Below are 17,179 nucleotides of genomic sequence, written 5' to 3' on the forward strand. Positions count from 1 at the left end.
AGCCGCTGCCCCTTCGCTCGGTCCCGCGGCGGTTTGCGCGGTGCGGCGCCGGGCGGGTCTCCCGGCAGGGTTTGAGGCGGCGGTGCGCCCCGGGAGCAGGCTCTGCCCTCCCTGCCTCGCCGCGGCTGCTCCGGGGGAGCCTGCCGAATGTTTTGTCTGCCGTGTGCCGTAATCAAGGGCATTTGGTTTTCATATGCGTTTAACCCAGGTATGTGTTAGGCCTCCTGTGTTTGCGGGTTCCCGAATGCGTTTCGGAAAGAACCCGGTTTCGCCCGTCCTGACTTCGTGGGTTGTCAAAGTGCTGGAATTGAATGACCGCTTCTTCGTTTGGGGGAAATTGTTTTTGCTGGAGGCGGAGAGGGGAGCGCTCTGGGAGAGCGTGGGGACAGCGTCTGGGGGTGCGCTGCCTCTGGACGGAGGGATGCCGAGAGGAGGGAGGCACAGGTTGGTTTCCATTTCTGAAGGATGCTGCAGACCGGGAGTGTGATAGTGCAGAGCGGTGGGTCATCACTGTGCAAGCACATTCTTGGCTCTGTGGGTATAAGCGCAGATTGCCACACGTGTGCCCTTTCACATTGTTTGCAGGAAGATGACAGGAAAGGAATTGCTCCCTCTGCAAATAAATTGTAAAATGCCTGCACAATATACCGGGAGAAGAGCTGAGCTTAGACAGCACAACGTGGGAAAAGAAAACAGGATGGATACACAAAAACGTGCCCTTTCCAAACACTTTATGTCTAGCTAAAAGCTGCAGGCTGTTACAATATCATCTCAGTGGAGGTAATGAAGTTTGGGACAGAAAGCAAGTGAAGAAAACTCTTCCTACCCTTGCAAATGCTAAACAGTTAGTTAGAGGGAAACTGTGAAAATAGTGGTAAAGGGCTGAGCATTTGCCACGTTGATTAACACCTATATAAGCAAAAACAATTAGGAATGCATACTGAGTATCATTAAATTTAATTCTCAGGTGATTACACCAGAATGGGAGAAAGATGAATAGAAGAAATGTATAAAATCTGGACCATATAGGATGTACATAGTGCTGGCAGTTTTATTCTGATAAGGGACCCAGCTGGAAGGTTGATGTCTGTTTCACTATGATTTTGCTTTTTGCAGTCATTTTGACCCTACTCTGACTTTTCTGTGCCTGAACAAACTGAAACAACGGGCAACCTGAAACCACCAGCCTCCTTTCTGCTACAATGCCTACAAGGGCTTGTCCCCATTAGGGATGGTTGCTGCTGGTTGTTGCTGGGTACTGACTGCCTGCCTTCCCCACCTCTTCCTCCGGCTGGGTCATCCACACCACCCAAGGTGGGGGAAGGAGAGGCAGGCACATCACCCCTGTCTTCCTCATGTTTCCCGGTCTTTCCTCTGCTCTGGCTTGCCGGCTTGCCTGCCCACAGACTGCTACTTGCTATATCCAGTATGTGCACATTGCTGTCAACGGGAGAAATGCTGTAGGACCTTGAACTAGTGGGGAAGGGGTCCTGGGCTAGTTCAGCATCCAAGTCTACTCTAGTACTATCACCAAGTAAGTGAATGTATGTGTATAAATATATGTGGCTTAGGAAGTTATTGCTGTTTGCATTTTGTTAACCTTTTTCAGATGTAAAAGGCTGACTGGATAGCTTGTGTCTGCCAAGTGGCTTGGTTCATAATTGGGTCTTACTGGTGCAGCGTAAATTATAAATTGTATTCTGTAAATTCCCCATCAGAGGCAGGAAGCAGTGCAGTTTTCCTCCTGGTGCCCCATCTATGCAGAAGCAGAAGGGGAATTAGCTCAACGGTAGAGTACATCCAGAAGTTACTGAAAAATCTGGTGTCTCTGATAGGTTTGAGATATGGAATTTAAATACTAAAAAGTCAAGACATTTTCACCTCTACCTCCTGCAGTCTTGCAACCACTCCTCCCCTTGTGTCTTCATGACTGCGGTTACCTCCTTTTCCTGGCTTGCGCAGAGGAAATCCTGTTACAGCATAGTCGATCCACAGCACTGCTGCAAAAACCCACCTCTTAGCCTGCTGCTTCGGCTGCATCTCCCCTCTGTCAGTCCTTCTGCTGCTCCCCCTTCTCCCCTGCATTGGACATGTCAGTCACAGGCTTCACTTTCAAGTGCCCTCGATAAGTCTCCCTGTACATGATGTACCACCTCTCCTGCTTTACCAAGACGTACCCCCTGGCTGTGCTCTCAGCATCTGTCTCCCTCAAGCTATCACCTTTGTATTTTCCTGAGCTTGGCCTTGATCTTACTTGTAGCTTCATATAGGCGTTTTGTCCATCATTTCATTAATTTCCTTGATATGTCCCAGCACGTTTGCTTTCACTGTGATGCCCTCGGTAGCTGTCTGGTGAGATGCTGAGACAAGCCCTCAGTCATTCTGCCACCATCCCCATCACTGAAGTTAGTCTGGCTCTGGATTTGAGCACAACAGTGTCCTCTAAAGCTAGGACACCTGAGAGGCAATGCCGCACAGATCACTCTCTAGCACCAGCAGAAGCTCTCCTTCCATAGTCTATCTTATCCTCACTTGCTCTTTTTGGTATTCCAGGTGCAACCCTGCCCCCTTATGCCTACACGGTACAGCGTGGTTCACTGCCAGTCCCTTTGCAATAGTCTTATATCTTTACATAAGTTATTGCAGACTGTTTTGCAAATAGTGACAATAGTTAAATATTATGCACACAAATACGGATATTATAATGCTACAGTCTGTCAAGGGAGGGCAGGCAGCCTGCACTGGTAAAATAAGGAATGGCATGAGGAGGGAGATCTTTTCTGTTATACCATTGAGGGAAAACAGAGGATTGAAGGAGAAGGCTGTTTTCTTATGTCTCTTGATAATGCAGACTGGGGCACCTGAGTCGAGAAGCATAGTTACAGTGAGAGGAGTTACTGTGATAGCACATCTGTGCCCAAAATTCCCTTGACATTTAAGTTCATAGCACCTACTTGGTATTGAATCTGCTTTTTTTGGGAGACAAAATTCTGAAACAAAACGATACATTAACAGATTTCTGTTGTATCAAGTGTACAAAATACTGTCCTAGCTTTATATTGGGTCTGGATTTCTAAGGAGGTTAAAATGAAATCTGTTTGGCATCTTTGGGTTTGATATGGACCACATACTTTGTTTTTATAAAATATATTGAAGCCAGAATGTCAGCTGAATTTTACCATTAAGAAAGTGTTTTCTTACTACTCTGGACTCCACTTAACTGGGTCACAACCTAATTAGTTAAGGACTAATGACCCCATTGACTAGCAAAATTAAGGGCTGCTTACTGTTCAGCAGAGCCCCTTACTGAAGTCTGCAGGGAGTGCTCCCGAGATGGGCGTGGATGTGCCCCCTTGGAGTCTGAGAGATGCAGGCTCTCGGCTACGCTTGTGTGTGCAGCCACCTTGTCTGGCATCAGGCAGGATGCTGTGCTGCACCACTGAAGGGGCAATAGAGACCTTGAATCCATTCACTTCCAGATTTAGCCATATTTTGTCCTAAAGCTGTTTTCCTGGTCGGTGAAGGAGGTAGCACCTGATATGTCTGAGGATTTTTGCCCCTTTACCTGGAGGGATACCGAATGTGAGGGTCTGAGCCCTGGAAATTGTTAGCTTCACAGGTGAGTGTGATGGAGAATGAAAGTAAGCTCTGATCAGAAGGACTGCTTGTGCTGGGGCTTGATATTTTTATGTGGTAGGTTTTGCTCTTGAGTAAACGGTGTGGAGGAGCTGGAGCACTGCCCCATGAGAAGTCCCTACGGCTTCAGGGAGAGCAAGCACAGTGCACGGCCCTCTGCTGCACCGTCCGTTTGCCCCCGAGCGTGGAGCCCAGCACGGGTGTGCTTGCCTCAAAATACAAAAGGTTTATTTGGAGCCCATGCTAAGAGTCAGGCATGAGCTAACAAATCTTAATTAACTTCTGTTTGTTCTGAGATTAATTCTATCACATGCACACACACCCCACCACCCCCTTCCCCCAACACATGCTGGGGGGCATCTTCTCCTGAGAAACTTATCAGTGTTGGTGGGATGCTCTGCACAGCTGCTTGCAGCCTCTGCAAAGAGGGTTAGCAGAAACAGGATGACTCAACCATGAAAGGAGATGGCAAGACAGAAGCAGCTGAAATATTTTCATATACTTGTTCTGCTGAGGAAAATGCATTTTATCTGAATTTAATTTTTTTTTAACCATCCTTTCTTTTTGCCCCGTGAAAAAGTACTAATTAAAAAATTTCTAATTAAGCAGCCGTTCCACCTAGCAATAAATTTTCTCTTCAAACAAAACTTTTGAATTTGGGATTTCAAGAAATGAAACAAGAAGCCGTTCCACAAAATGCAGAATTAAGAAATCCCAATGCCTGCCGGTTCCTTCCTCTTCCCTGGCTAACCTTGCCCTGGACCTCCTTCCAGCCTATTTCCTCCCCACAGGCACCAGCAGTCTGCTACTTTGGCAGTGACATCTTAGCGACTGTGTTTCTAAAAGTCAGTTACTGAGATCTAAAGGTATTAGGAGGAACCAAATGGCTGTGTGAACCTTCATGTCTCCTCTTCCTGATCATCTGCTGTCATTAAACTTTAGGAGCTCAACTGTCTTTGAGGTTTCTGCCTGGGGTTGAATTTGGCTAAAAGTGGCCAACAGAAACAAAAGTTATTCAGAGTGAGAATAAAGGGAATAAATCTGAGACTGGACACTGAGAAATCAAATACGTCCTGTCACTAAGCTCAACAAAGAGCAGGTTTTTGAGCTTTGGTTTGTTTTGTTTTTTTTTTCAGTAACCTGTAATTTTTCACTGGAAATTTTCAGCAAAACTAGGAAATTAATATTTTTAGCAAACTAACACAGACAAGTCAAGAGACTGATTTCCCTGGTGACTGCATGTCCTTTGGGTGAGATTCAGACTCATGCTCCCATGGGAAGCAGGACCAGGGAGGGCCCCATTTCCCCATCTGAAGTCCTGGGTGTGCACTGATGCATCTCCATTCCCCATTCACATCCTGAGATACAGGGAACAGATACATCCCTGATCCCTGCATATTTTATTGGCGATGGGAATGAATACAGTGTTTGAGCCAAATATTGTTGTGCCAGAACATAGTCAGTGTGAGCCTCAGCTGTGGGCTACTGCTGCAGCCAAGACTGTGAAAATAGCTGTGAAGGGCTTTAGACTGGTGCAAGAAGGATGAAGGACTGTAGGATACAACTGTATATGCCAAGGGCTCTCCTGTAGATAAGCTTCTTGATGTTGTGATCCAAATATTTGTGTTCTTCAAAGGTAATTAAAAGCTCAGACCTCTCCATCTCATTGTGTACGCCTGCCATTTGAATATGAATGTACGCATTTAAAGAGCCTTGAGGATGTGTTGTGTTTTGCACTGCATCTCTGGCTTGTTTAATCAGCTCAGGATTTGGTAGGCTCCTTCCCTTTGCCTTGCCGAGGACTGAGGCGTTGTATTGAATGAAAGGCTAAACCAGCAAGGGCAGTGCTCTGTGTATCTGGGGGGAGAGGGGGTAAAGAAAATCCTGCAGAGGCAAAAGAGAGCTGGAAAAGAAGCAAAATCATTTATATTAGTCTTGTTTGAAGATACAGTCCCTGTTGCAGAGATCTGTGCCTCTTTCCCCCAAGAGAGCTGTTCTGAAAGCAGCTTTCCCTTTGAAAGGGTCTCTGCTACGAGCGGATAAAACCGAGGGGCATAGGATCAAGCTCTTTCTTACATGAGGCAATTTGTCAGAGAAAAGGTATACAGGGGCTGTTGCATCCCCCTCTCCATCCCCATACCACCACCTGCCTCAGCCTGCTGGGCAAGGTGATGGGGTGCATGCGCTTACATCCAGAGGGTGTGCTGAGTCCATCCCTGAGGAAGCCAACCTCGAGGTTCACCTGCAGCCTCCCACCTCTCCTTCTGCACTGGGAGGTGGTAAGGAAGCTGTCTGGCTCCCTTGAGGTGGAACATTAATATAATCGATGTTATCAAAACATTTGGATTTCAACAATGCTGACTTTTAACAGTTGCACTAGATAATTTTCTTTATTGAACTTGGACAGGCTTAAGCCATAAGTGATTCAATGATTGAAGGGATGAAAGCAACACAATAATGCATTAACATTCATCCCCAGAGATCTGCTTCTCTAATGCAGTTCAAACCAAATATGCTGAAAGGATGGAGCTCTGAGATGTATAATGATTGTGCAAGAGTCTTTTCTTTCCTAGAGGGGAGGATCCTTTTGAAAGTGGCCCTACTTCTTCTTTAATGTGCATCGTCTGGGATTGTTTCTTCATATACAATCAATTTCATTTGCTTTATTAAAAACAGTTCAGGGGCAATGTTTTATTTTTAGGAGTTGAATGAATGTAGCACACAAAAATCTGCTAGCTGTCCTTGTGCATATACAGTATTCGGTTTGGGGTTTTCAGGTAAGTGAACTTAAACTGCAAATTGTCTGAAATAAATAAAATAAATAAATAATGATGTGTAATCCAGAAAGACCTGATTTCTGGCAGGAGTCTTTAGGGATAATGTGAACTGAATGAGTGCAGATACAGTGCTCCAGCGCTTAAAGCAGTGCCAGGGGACAGCAGGCTGTCTTGGTCTTGGAGCATTCTGCAAAAGAAGAGGAGAAAGGTGTTACCAAGGCATGGCTGTAACGCAGAGATCAAGAGAGAGGCATGTTTTTTGTATTGCACATACAGTGCTGTAACTGGACAGCAGAAGGCTCTGTGGCTAGCAGAAATAAAACACATGCCAGGATTCCAGTTGGTGTTTTTTTCTGAAATTTCTGGCGCTGAGAACAGTCAAAAATCAGCACTTTTCTTCCCTCTTTTTTATTAATGTAGTTATTACTAAACTCTTCATCTATGATTTGCTTTTTTATAGGGGCTTTTCCCAGCATGCAGTCCCTTTAGATTTGGGTGTGACAACTAACCACATCCTGCGTGTTGGACGTTTGGTTTGCATCCCTGTATCTTCCTGCTTGTAAGTATTTTATTCATTCTCCTTGCTTGTTTTTCTCCTACTTTTAAAGAGCAAATTCAACTGACAGGCTCTGTGTCTGATCCCAGGTCATGATGTCTTTGCTTTACATTGATATAAATAACTCTATAATCTTCAGATCCATTGGGAAATGTAAATGATACAAACATTTGATCCTATCTGAATTAATCTAAGTATCCTTATGGCTCTGAGAGTTTCCTTTTCCCAGCCCCACACAAAACCCCAAACGAAATATAATTTGATTTTAACCTGCAATCAAGCCATCTGGGCACTTGTCGTCTTAAATTTTAAAAATCGTAAGTTTAAATCATAATAAAAAAATGAAATTATATCATAAATTAAAAGGAAGACTTTGCTTGATGGCAGGAAATAGTTTTTCCTTTTCCTTGTGTGCATTATTTTATTGTGTCAGTTGGTGACCAATCCTGTTTCCCAGGCAGAATGGTAAAGGGATTCTCTGCTCCTGGAGGGTCCATCTGTAACAGGAAAATGAAGCATCCTACTCACTTGTGGGCTTTTAATTGGCAAAGGCATTTATGCAAGAATAATAAGAATTAAGGATCATATGCTTGCTAAACTCCAAGTGAGCAGTCATTCTTTGCCTTTCCTATGACATTTTCAGTGGAACAAAATGTTGCTCACTACTTTTCTGTCTAGAGCTACTGTCTAATTTAGTTGCGTGATGTTAAATTGCTACATTTTTCCAGTCTAGAGCAAAATGCCTTTCAAGGCTGAAGGGTTCCCTGTATGCAAAGTTCATTCAGTCCTTTAGTATGAGCATGCAAGCATAGTTTTATTGGCATTAAATGCTTTGTATTACGTTAGCTGGAAGGACAATATGTGGTGATACAGTCTATATGCTAAAGGAAATAAATGTAGAAAATTAAGGCAGCGAGGGGGAAGATGAAAGAATTAAACCAGAAGCTTGCTGACCTTCGTGTATATATCAAATTAGCAAAGGTCACAAAAAACCTTAATCTTTTTAATAGATCTAGTTAAAACTTGCTGCCATCTTTTGGAAGTAATCACTATAACAGAACTTGCCAGGGTGACACACCTTTTGGGATGAGGAGGTTTCATCCTGGAACTGGCATCACCATATTGCCTGGGAACCTGCACAATCCTCCTCCTGCTCTTCCTGCCCTGATGCTGAATGAAGGAGAGGTGGTTCCGTTTCAGGATGTGAGGGGATGATGTTGCCTGCTCAATCTTGGCTTTAACTTTCCAAAAGGGCAAAAGAGAGTAGGGAACACACATGTGAGTTCTTTAATAGAGATTATCAGTGTAATCTTTAATTAATGTCCTCTGCCTCCCCTCTCCTACTCCAAAGTGCTGTCTGCCTTATACGGAGCAAGCAAATTTTGCAGACACAGAGTACCATCTTGCAACTCATCTCCCTTTCCCAGCCATTTCCTAGCCAGATTAGTGGCTAGTAATTTCAGTGCCATCTAGGATCTGCTAACCACCAGATCCCCCTCACCAGGACAGTCCCAGGTCATCCATTGTGGATGCATTGTTGCACTAGGGTGGGTGTGCTTCTCTGACCCTCATCTCCATGTCCCCTGGGCACATGTGTGTGCGAGCATGGAAACTGGATCCGCAGGAGGACAGTGTGCACAAGATAACAAAGCCTGGTGGCCAGAGGCTGCTTCTGCCAGGATCCATGGACACCTGATATGAGCAAGCTTCTTCAGCTGTCCTGCACTGGGTCAGCAAGCAGCTTCCTGCCCCGCTTCAGAGAGCCCTCTCTTGTGAAAAAGCCTTCTGTTGTACTCATCCCCTGCCTTTCTGTATATGTTGGTCTGGAATCAGCCAAAAGGGTTTAAGTTTATAAGGAAGGAAGGCAGATACAATTAACAGCATATTGATGTCTGACAGAATGACTGACCTCACTGTTGTAACTGTTGAAGGCAAATTAAGCTCTCCTCTGTTAGGAGTTGTTTACAATAAGGGCTTTTTATAATATCTTCTACCTGTAAAGAAAGAGTTGATGGGAGATTGTGGCCAAAATATTAGTTAATGTAGCTGAGCCCACTGATTTTCTTTTATGTCAATTTCTCTCTCATTTGAAGCCTCTGAAACAGCCAAGATATTTCTCAGCTTGTAGTCACAAAAAAGCCAGGAAGAGCCAAGAAAACAAAGTGCTTATCTATGGCTGATAAGTTCCCAAGAAAATGAATCTACCAGACTTATCTTTGCTTCCTATGCCTTCCTATCTTTGCTTCCTATTTTAGGGCTTCAGTGGTTGTGAGTATGCTCCGTTAAATTGTATTTCACTGAGCCTGGAGAAATAGAGTTGTTGCATCAAGATATGCAGAGAAATACAATACAGGCAACTGAGTGGGAAAGGATTTATGACACTGGGAATCTGAAAAAGCTCTCTGTTTACTGTATGCCATCCTGGAGAGTACTGCAGTCTCATTTAATGTTCACCTTAGACTGAACTGGAAGATTCTACTACTGTCTCAGTGATGCTCAAGATTAAATTATGTATGTTACACATAATTGGGCACGCAGGGCATACACTAATTGATGAGACCTCTGCTCCTGACCACATTTCCATTTTCTGAAAAAAATAGGGTTTATGACAGGTGCCATCAAAGGTGCAAACAGTTGATAGTTTTGGCACAGCTATCCAGGCATGGTACTGCATGGTACATGGGTTTTATCTCTTATATAGTGATGGGTTACTTAATTTCTCACCTACCCAATTTGTCCTGTTTTTGATGAATGCCAGTGTGTCTATCTCCCACTTACCATGGGATAAAAGAAAAGATGAAAAACTCCAACTGACCCTGCTTACAGTATCTTCCAGGTAGCCCTACCCTTGTGTGGTGTTTTAAGCCCAGAGGGCAACTAAGCACCATGCAGCTGCTCCCCCATCAGGGATGGGTAGGAGAAAATAAAAGGCTCAGAGATCAAGACGAGGACAGGGAGGGATGATTGACCCATTAAGGTCACGTAAAAAAGACAGACTCGATTCGGGAAGAAAAAGAACATCAATTCAATTTGAACACTCCCACCACTAATTTACCAGTCAAACAGAGTAGGAGAGTGGGAAAATACAACCACATCTTAAAAACACCTTCCCTCCACCCTTCCCTTCTTCCCAGGCTCAGCTTTGCTCCCAAATTCTCTACCTCCTTCCCTGCAATGGGACAGGGGATTAGGAGCGCAGGGGATGGGGGTTGTTGTCAGTTCATCAGATGTTGAGTCTGCTGCTCCTTCCTCCTCAGGGGTAGATCTCTTAATTTTCTCTTGCTCCAGCGTGGGGTTCCTCTCACAGGACACAGTCCTTCATGAACTTCTCTGACATGAGTCCTTCACAAACTGCTCCAACATGGGTCTCTCCCATGGACTGCAGTCCTCCCAGCCACAGACTGCTTCAGCACTGGCTTCCCTCAGAGTCCCAGCCTTCTTTGGGCACAGCCACCTGCTCTGGTGTGGGGTCCTCCATGGGCTTTGGGTGGGCATCTGCTCCACCGTGGAGGTCCATGAGCTGCAGGACAGACTGTCACCACGGGCTTCAGAGGAGTCTCTCCTCTGGCAACACCCCCCTTCCTCCTCATTTTTTCAACTGACTTTGGTGTTTGCAGAGGTGTTTCCCTCACAACTCCTCCTCCCAGTTCCCATTCTTAAATATGCTATAATAGAGGTACAGCCACCATGGCTAATTCGCTCAGCCTTGGCCAGAGGTGGGTCTGGCTTGGAGCTGGAGGAGCTTCAAGAAGCTTCTCACAGGAGCCACCTCTGTAGCCCCCTCCCACACTACCAAAACCCCACCACACACAAACCTACCACACCTTGGAATAAGAGTGTTGACCATACTTGTGGTATACTGAAGATGTGAATGGTGGAACAATGCAAAGCTGGAGGAAAATACTTAAATAGTCATTCTGGTTGAAAAGCAAGGATGTGCAAATGGCACAATGTGTCTATCAGAGCCTTTCCTTGTGTGCCACCCCTCACATTTGGGGACTAAAGTAGCAGAACAAGGTTTTGCTCTCTTGTATATCTAAAACCAGCTGAGAGTAGAGGCGGATGTCTGTGCCTTCTTGGTACATTGAGTTGTTTTACTGAAATGTGTGAATCTTTCTAAGCAGTTTGGCCATGAGAGAAGCAAGGCTGTGTAACAATTGAGTAATAGTGGGAAAATCAGCCGGTGTTGGAAAGGCAGAGTATGACCTGGGGCTTTCAGCAGTGGGGCTGAACTCAATGACTCGGGAAGCCTCCTCAAGACATGCATCCCTGTCCTGGGATTGCAGAGGTGCCTCTGAGAAAGTAATCCATATTCAGCTACACCACAAAATCTGAGTCTCCGAGCAGACAGGTCCCAGTTCTCCTGTCCCAGGAGTTTTCAGGATTGATTATTCTGGAAGCTTTCTCCTGTTGGAGTCATATTTCCTCTTCATCTCCAGGCATTCAGCGACAACAGTCTTTGCCTTAAACCAACTCAGCTTTCCAAAAATAGACAAGGGAAAGGTAGAGACCACTACAGAAACTGAAAACTTTGGCTTCTGAGTTGCATTCCTTGATTGGCTTATGGCTCTCAAAGACAGCGGATTTATTGCAGTTAACCACGTTCAATTTTGCCATTATACTTTGAAGTCAGTGACAGCATTCCCAATTGCTTTGTGGGACTAGGTTTGGGCTAGATGTTATGATCTTGTTCTTGTTTTCAGAAATGCACAAAACCAATTAGCAAACAAGAAAGTGAAGGTGACAGCTGGTTTTATTGGGGGTCATTCCTTTTGAAGGATTAGGGTAAGAGAGACAAATGGTTCATGCACTTATCACCTTCTCGTGGCAGGAGCAGGAACCTGAACTGAAGCCGTAGCTGTGGTGCACTGAATAAAACTACTTGAGGATCCCCCTCTTAAAGGCTGGGAGGTCTGATTTGTAACATGGCAGAAATTCATGCAGCCCTAGGACTATAGCCACATTTTAGACCAGAATGGTGTTTGCACGTCGCTGGCTGAGCCATCCTGGCTGTTCTCCGTCAGGATTGGCACGCTGGAACAGCACCAGGGAACATCATCAGGGAGCAGCACCAGTTCCATTTTATTGCTGTACATGCTTTGTACCTTTCCTATGAATACTGCTCCCATGTCAGGACCAGATATGTTCACACACTGTATTATTTTGCTATTTTACTTCAGCAGGGTCCAGATGGTTGGTAAAAATCCTTTTAGACTGAGTAGGACCTTACATTTTAAGTCCATATTTTTAAATGTGTGATTAAAACAACACAAATTTCTTTTTCTTCCTAAAATATTACCCGAAGAGCCTGTTTACCTGAAGCTATATTTTATGGTGAGACTCTTTTACACATCACTACACCATGTGAGCGAGGCAACTAGGATCTGTGCTATAGTCATTTGGAATCAGAGTCTACAGTGTCTCTGATCTCACTACAAAATACTCAGTTAAAAATAGCCCAATTGACATTGTAAGACCTATAAAGGCTCTGATCTAGCAAAGCACTCACATTTCTGCATAACTGTGAGGTTCTGATTAGTCCTATTTAATACCATAAATTTTTCACTAAATTCAAAGAAAGTCCCACACTAAAGTTATTACTTGTACCGGGGCCAAAACTATTAATGATAAAAGTAGAATGTAGTGGATTTCAAATTTGTGAAGAATTTAAAGGCTTTTAACTTCTGCCACGTTAAAGAATTTATGTGATTTAATTCCTTATATTATTATAGAACAATTCAATTAATAATGGATCTGCTTTTCATTATGACAAGTAATCAAGGATAAACATCTGCTATATCAAAGGTTATCTTTTAAAAAGGATAAATTAGCTATAATGCACTTAATTACCTCCAGAACCTGAAATGAACATGTATTGTTCCATTAGTTAATTTTGGATCACTAAATTAAAGACAGTTCAAAAGAAGTATAATCTTATAAGGATCCCTCTTTGTTCAATCTGTTGTGATTTATTTCACAACGTGCAATAAATACTGTTTCTTGTGGGGCTAAATACTATTAGGGTTATAAAATAGTTTTGGTTTAGTATATTTTATGCATCAGTATGAGTTATATACCACAAGGGTAAGAATATTTTTATCTGGTATTTGCAGATGAAGTTTCATACTGCTGCAAATCTTGTAGGCTATCGGGATACTTGAGGAAGACTACCAAAATCTCAGCTATAAAAGAATAAATGCAATAAATAAACAATAAAACACCATCTGGAATGTAATGTTTTATCCATGAAAATATAATGGATGTGAATGTACGAGTAAATTAATCCAGGCCAGGGCATAGGCCTATTATCATGTCTCCTGCTGAATTAGCAAGCACACCTCCTGTCATGGTTTTGGCCAGCTAGCACCCTCCAAGCAATTCCTGGACACATTTGGGGTTAGGCTTGTCCATTATTCATTCCCAAAGGCAGCTGTGATTTGGCAATCCTGTCCAGGGGGATAAAAGTGAGTTTAGTCATCTTGATGCAGTGTGCCACACAAGTTGTCCTCTTAGACCAGAGAATAGCCTTGAGCTGTTTTATGTAGCAGTATAGATGTAGTTCTGAGGTATAGGAAATAAAATAATGTTTAAAAACATAGCATTAGATTCTACCTAGCGCTTAATGTAGTCCTTGTTTACTCAGGCACTTAGGGCTTTTTACAACATGTAGCTATGGTGGATGAAGTCATGCACTTCACTCCTAAGAGAGAAGCAACAATGTGTTTTATTGATATAAGACAGTGAGTTAATAAAGTTCACTGGTAAATGTGACAGTGGTTTAACAAGATTCAATGGCAAAGTACACCTGAATATTAACTGCATAGAGGACAGGGTCAGATAAAACTGTCAGGGAGACCCTCCTGTTGAGTCACGAGGTTCAGAAAGAACCCCCTTGCATTCTAAACTCCTCAGTTTAGAGAAGTTGTGATGGAAAAACTGTCACCTAAAACCCTTTGTTATGCTGCTAAAACTGCCTTTGAATCCAAGATCTGTTGTGATTTTTAAAACACAAACCCAAAAATGTCAGAATTGAACTCTTCATTTGGATTTGTAGGAAGCATGGAAAATGGGACTTTTTTAGAGCTGGATCCTAGGATCCAGTCCTAGTCCAAGACTCAGGGAATGGCTTACGTCTAAAGGCTTCTATATGTGCACAATCAATCCTTTATATCACTTAGTTAGGATTTCAAAGTTTAGCATGCTATTAATCACTTACCGAGAATGTGTTGCAGCAAGGAATCTCTCAGTCTTGAGGAGGAACCTTGAGAGGGGTCTCTGCTCAAGGGGAGATATTGGTGTGCAGCCTGCTGCTGTGCAGGAGAGCTCAGCAGGCTCTGGGCTGTCCACTATTTATTGAGTAGGATGATGGACTTACAGTCACATTTGCATACCAGCTGTATTTTCGCTGGCAAATGCTCAACTAGCCCTCAGCTATTGTGTCATCTGTCTCCACCGAATCCACTTTGGGCGGGATGCAGCCATCACAACCAGACACATCCATTACGACCGCCACTGGTGGTTAGCACTTGAGCAGGGTTATGGGCAAGGTTGGGGTGGGGGAGAACACATTGCCACAATAGAATAACTTCCTACATGTAATTTACAGTGCAGAAGAGCAGTGGGTAACTATGCAAATAATTTCAGTGGCTGCAAAGCAAACTTCTTAGCATTTTTCAGTGGGTGTCTGCAAGCCTTCTGTGTTCTCAGAGAAGAAACAGCACCAGCAGAAAAGTACCTTACCCTTCTTAAGCATCTTTAGTTCAGGCTGGGGCTTTTGTGGTGACACCTAGTGTCAAAAATTGTCAGCCTCTTGAAGAAAGAGGTACTTTACTAAGTTAGCAGAGGTAGCATGTTTAAAGGAAAAATTATAAGGCAGACCATTGCTGGGAACAGTGCTGAGACACTCTGATGGAAACACAGAGACACTTGGCAGTTGTGTGACATACAGAAGGAGAGACCCCAGACTGGTGCATCATTACTTCAAGGGCCTGATTCTGTCTCTCTGTCTGATGCTGATGCTCTCGATCACCATGAAAATCCGTGGGATTTTCCTCAAAGCCTCTAACTGTGGGTTAGAGATAATAGTATTGAATTGGGACCACAGGATGAGGCCAAAAGCAAGGTCAGGATGAGATGCTGGGAGTGTAGTTCTGTATGGTTATTCACTTCTTTTTGGGAGGAAAGCTTGCTGCCTTTCCTTGTGGTGCCTGAGTATCTGCAGTGAGAGGTTGACCATGGATGGATGAATAGAAAGATTGCATGTGTATGATTATATGCAGAAAATTAGCTTCATTTCCTAGCCACTTGCACCTTGCATTATCTGTTTTATATTGAAACGGAGGCAATGAGTTACGCCATGTAATTCAGCTACAGCACATCAGCTTTTTACAAGCAATTCCCCATCACCAAGCCTTCTGTTAAGCTTCCAGACTGCACCTGGGGACTAACTACATTCGTTTAAAGAAAAGCAGCTTAGCATATCCTGATCTGCTTGTCCTGTGCCACTCTGACCTTTGCCAGCACCTGTGCTTCCAGGTTCCAACACTAAGTGGCTGGAAGCAAAGCTTTTTCAAAGATGGGATCTCTTCCCTGTTAGTGTTTGCTGCCCTTAAATAGTCCCTCGCATTTGCTGAGCTGCCAAGGCTGCCTGTTTCCTTAGGATTTTGCTTGTTACATTTTTGAATAAAATTGTAAAATGCTTGGGTTTGCAGTCAGAAGCTACAACACTTCACTAAAACATGCCTGCCATTGAGGTCCCCATGGCAGCATTGCAGCGAGATGCATTTTGATCTTTGAAACCATTTGATCAATTTTATAAATTTTATGGTAAGGGATCAGGTCTGGCAGATTTTCTGGGTACCTCTGGCAAGACAGTGTGGAGTAATTGGCTAATGGATTTGCCATCCCTCACGGTGCTGAGCTGCCTTGCTTATCTAGGTTGAGGAGCTGAGGTCTTGAGAAGGATTTTTCATTCCTTGACTAGATTTTTTTCCACAAAACAAATTTGGATTCCAATGTCTGTCCCATATAAAGTATATTTTTGATTGTGCTGTTCCTCCATTAAGGAACTCATGGTGGGGAAAGGTCAGTTTTAATTCATCAGTGGGTAGGATGTCTTCTAATCCCTGCATTTTGGGAAATAAATATAGTTGTTAGCTAATACTTTAAGAATTTCAGCTTAGTACTAATGAATAAGAACTCGTAACTCTTAAAAACTAGATTGTATCAGGTGCACTTTAAATCACATTATCTGCTAGTAAATTAATCTTGCTTTTTTTTTTTTTTTTTTTTCCCCTTGCAGTTGTGAAAGATACAATCTTACATTGTCCTGGACAAAGGAAAATTTGATCACTGCCAGACTTTTCATCTCTTCATTGTGATGGAAAAATGGTTGCCTAAAATAAACCCTTTGTTATGCTGCTAAAACTGCTTTTGAATCCAAGATCTGTTGTGATTTTTAAAACACAAACGCAAAAATGTCAGAACCCGACCCTTCATCTGGATTTGTAGGAAATATGGAAAACGGGACTTTTCTGGAGCTGTATCCCACATCCCTTTCAACTTCAGTAGATTCATCACCTGGCCGTTTATCCAACGTCTATGTCTATGTTTCTATATTCCTTAGTCTTTTAGCTTTTCTCCTTTTGCTATTGATCATTGCACTTCAGAGGCTGAAAAACATAATTTCTTCCAGTTCTTCCTACCCAGAATATAATAGTGATGCTGGAAGTTCTTTCACTAATTTAGAGGTTTGTAGTATTTCTTCCCAGCGCTCTGCTCTCTCAAACCTTTCTTCATGAAACTAAATGAAAGGAAACGCATGGGGAATGGAAGAGCTTTGTCTAGTTTCTTGGGGAGGTAGTGCATGCAACATTTGCCTTAGAAGACTATTATGAAGAGGTGGCTTTTAAAGTTTCTTTATTTTTTTTTCTTTCCTTTTCTAGTTTTCATTTCCCCTTTTACTAATGTTCTTTTTCATTTTGGACAACGGATAATGACACTTGATCATCGTTTCATGCCTGTAGTAATGATGCTGTCTTTTTCTCACTCATGTATGATGTTCATTAAGAGTATTCCTGCCACACTGTAATACAGTTCTAACTGGATGTGCCATTTTTCTGCTATAGTTGTGACCCCTTCCCTGGTTTTGTATCAGTAATATGCTGACTACTTTTCTTTCCCCTTTTTTAATTAGATAAAGACTTCTGGA

At 43.2% G+C, this 17,179-nt stretch overlaps 1 protein-coding gene across 2 annotated transcripts in view; it reads left to right on the forward strand.

Annotated features, from left to right (window-relative positions):
- Nucleotides 1-16,893, forward strand: part of SERTM1 (serine rich and transmembrane domain containing 1) — a 17,557-nt gene extending 664 nt beyond the window's left edge. Inside the window, exons 1-3 of one of the 2 annotated variants that reach the window (XM_026857234.1) lie at nucleotides 114-1,534; nucleotides 6,874-6,972; nucleotides 16,271-16,893. In XM_026857234.1, coding sequence (XP_026713035.1) covers nucleotides 16,446-16,769 — 324 coding nt within the window. In that variant the 5' untranslated portion in view covers nucleotides 114-1,534; nucleotides 6,874-6,972; nucleotides 16,271-16,445 and the 3' untranslated portion in view covers nucleotides 16,770-16,893. Of the gene's footprint in view, nucleotides 1-113; nucleotides 1,535-6,873; nucleotides 6,973-16,270 lie in introns of those variants that run through there. The other variant, XM_026857223.1, reaches the window with a different exon arrangement.
- Nucleotides 16,894-17,179: the final 286 nt, after the last annotated feature.

Source organism: Athene cunicularia (assembly GCF_003259725.1).
Source record: "Athene cunicularia isolate RWA chromosome 1 unlocalized genomic scaffold, athCun1 chr1_part1, whole genome shotgun sequence".
Lineage (NCBI taxonomy): Eukaryota > Metazoa > Chordata > Aves > Strigiformes > Strigidae > Athene > Athene cunicularia.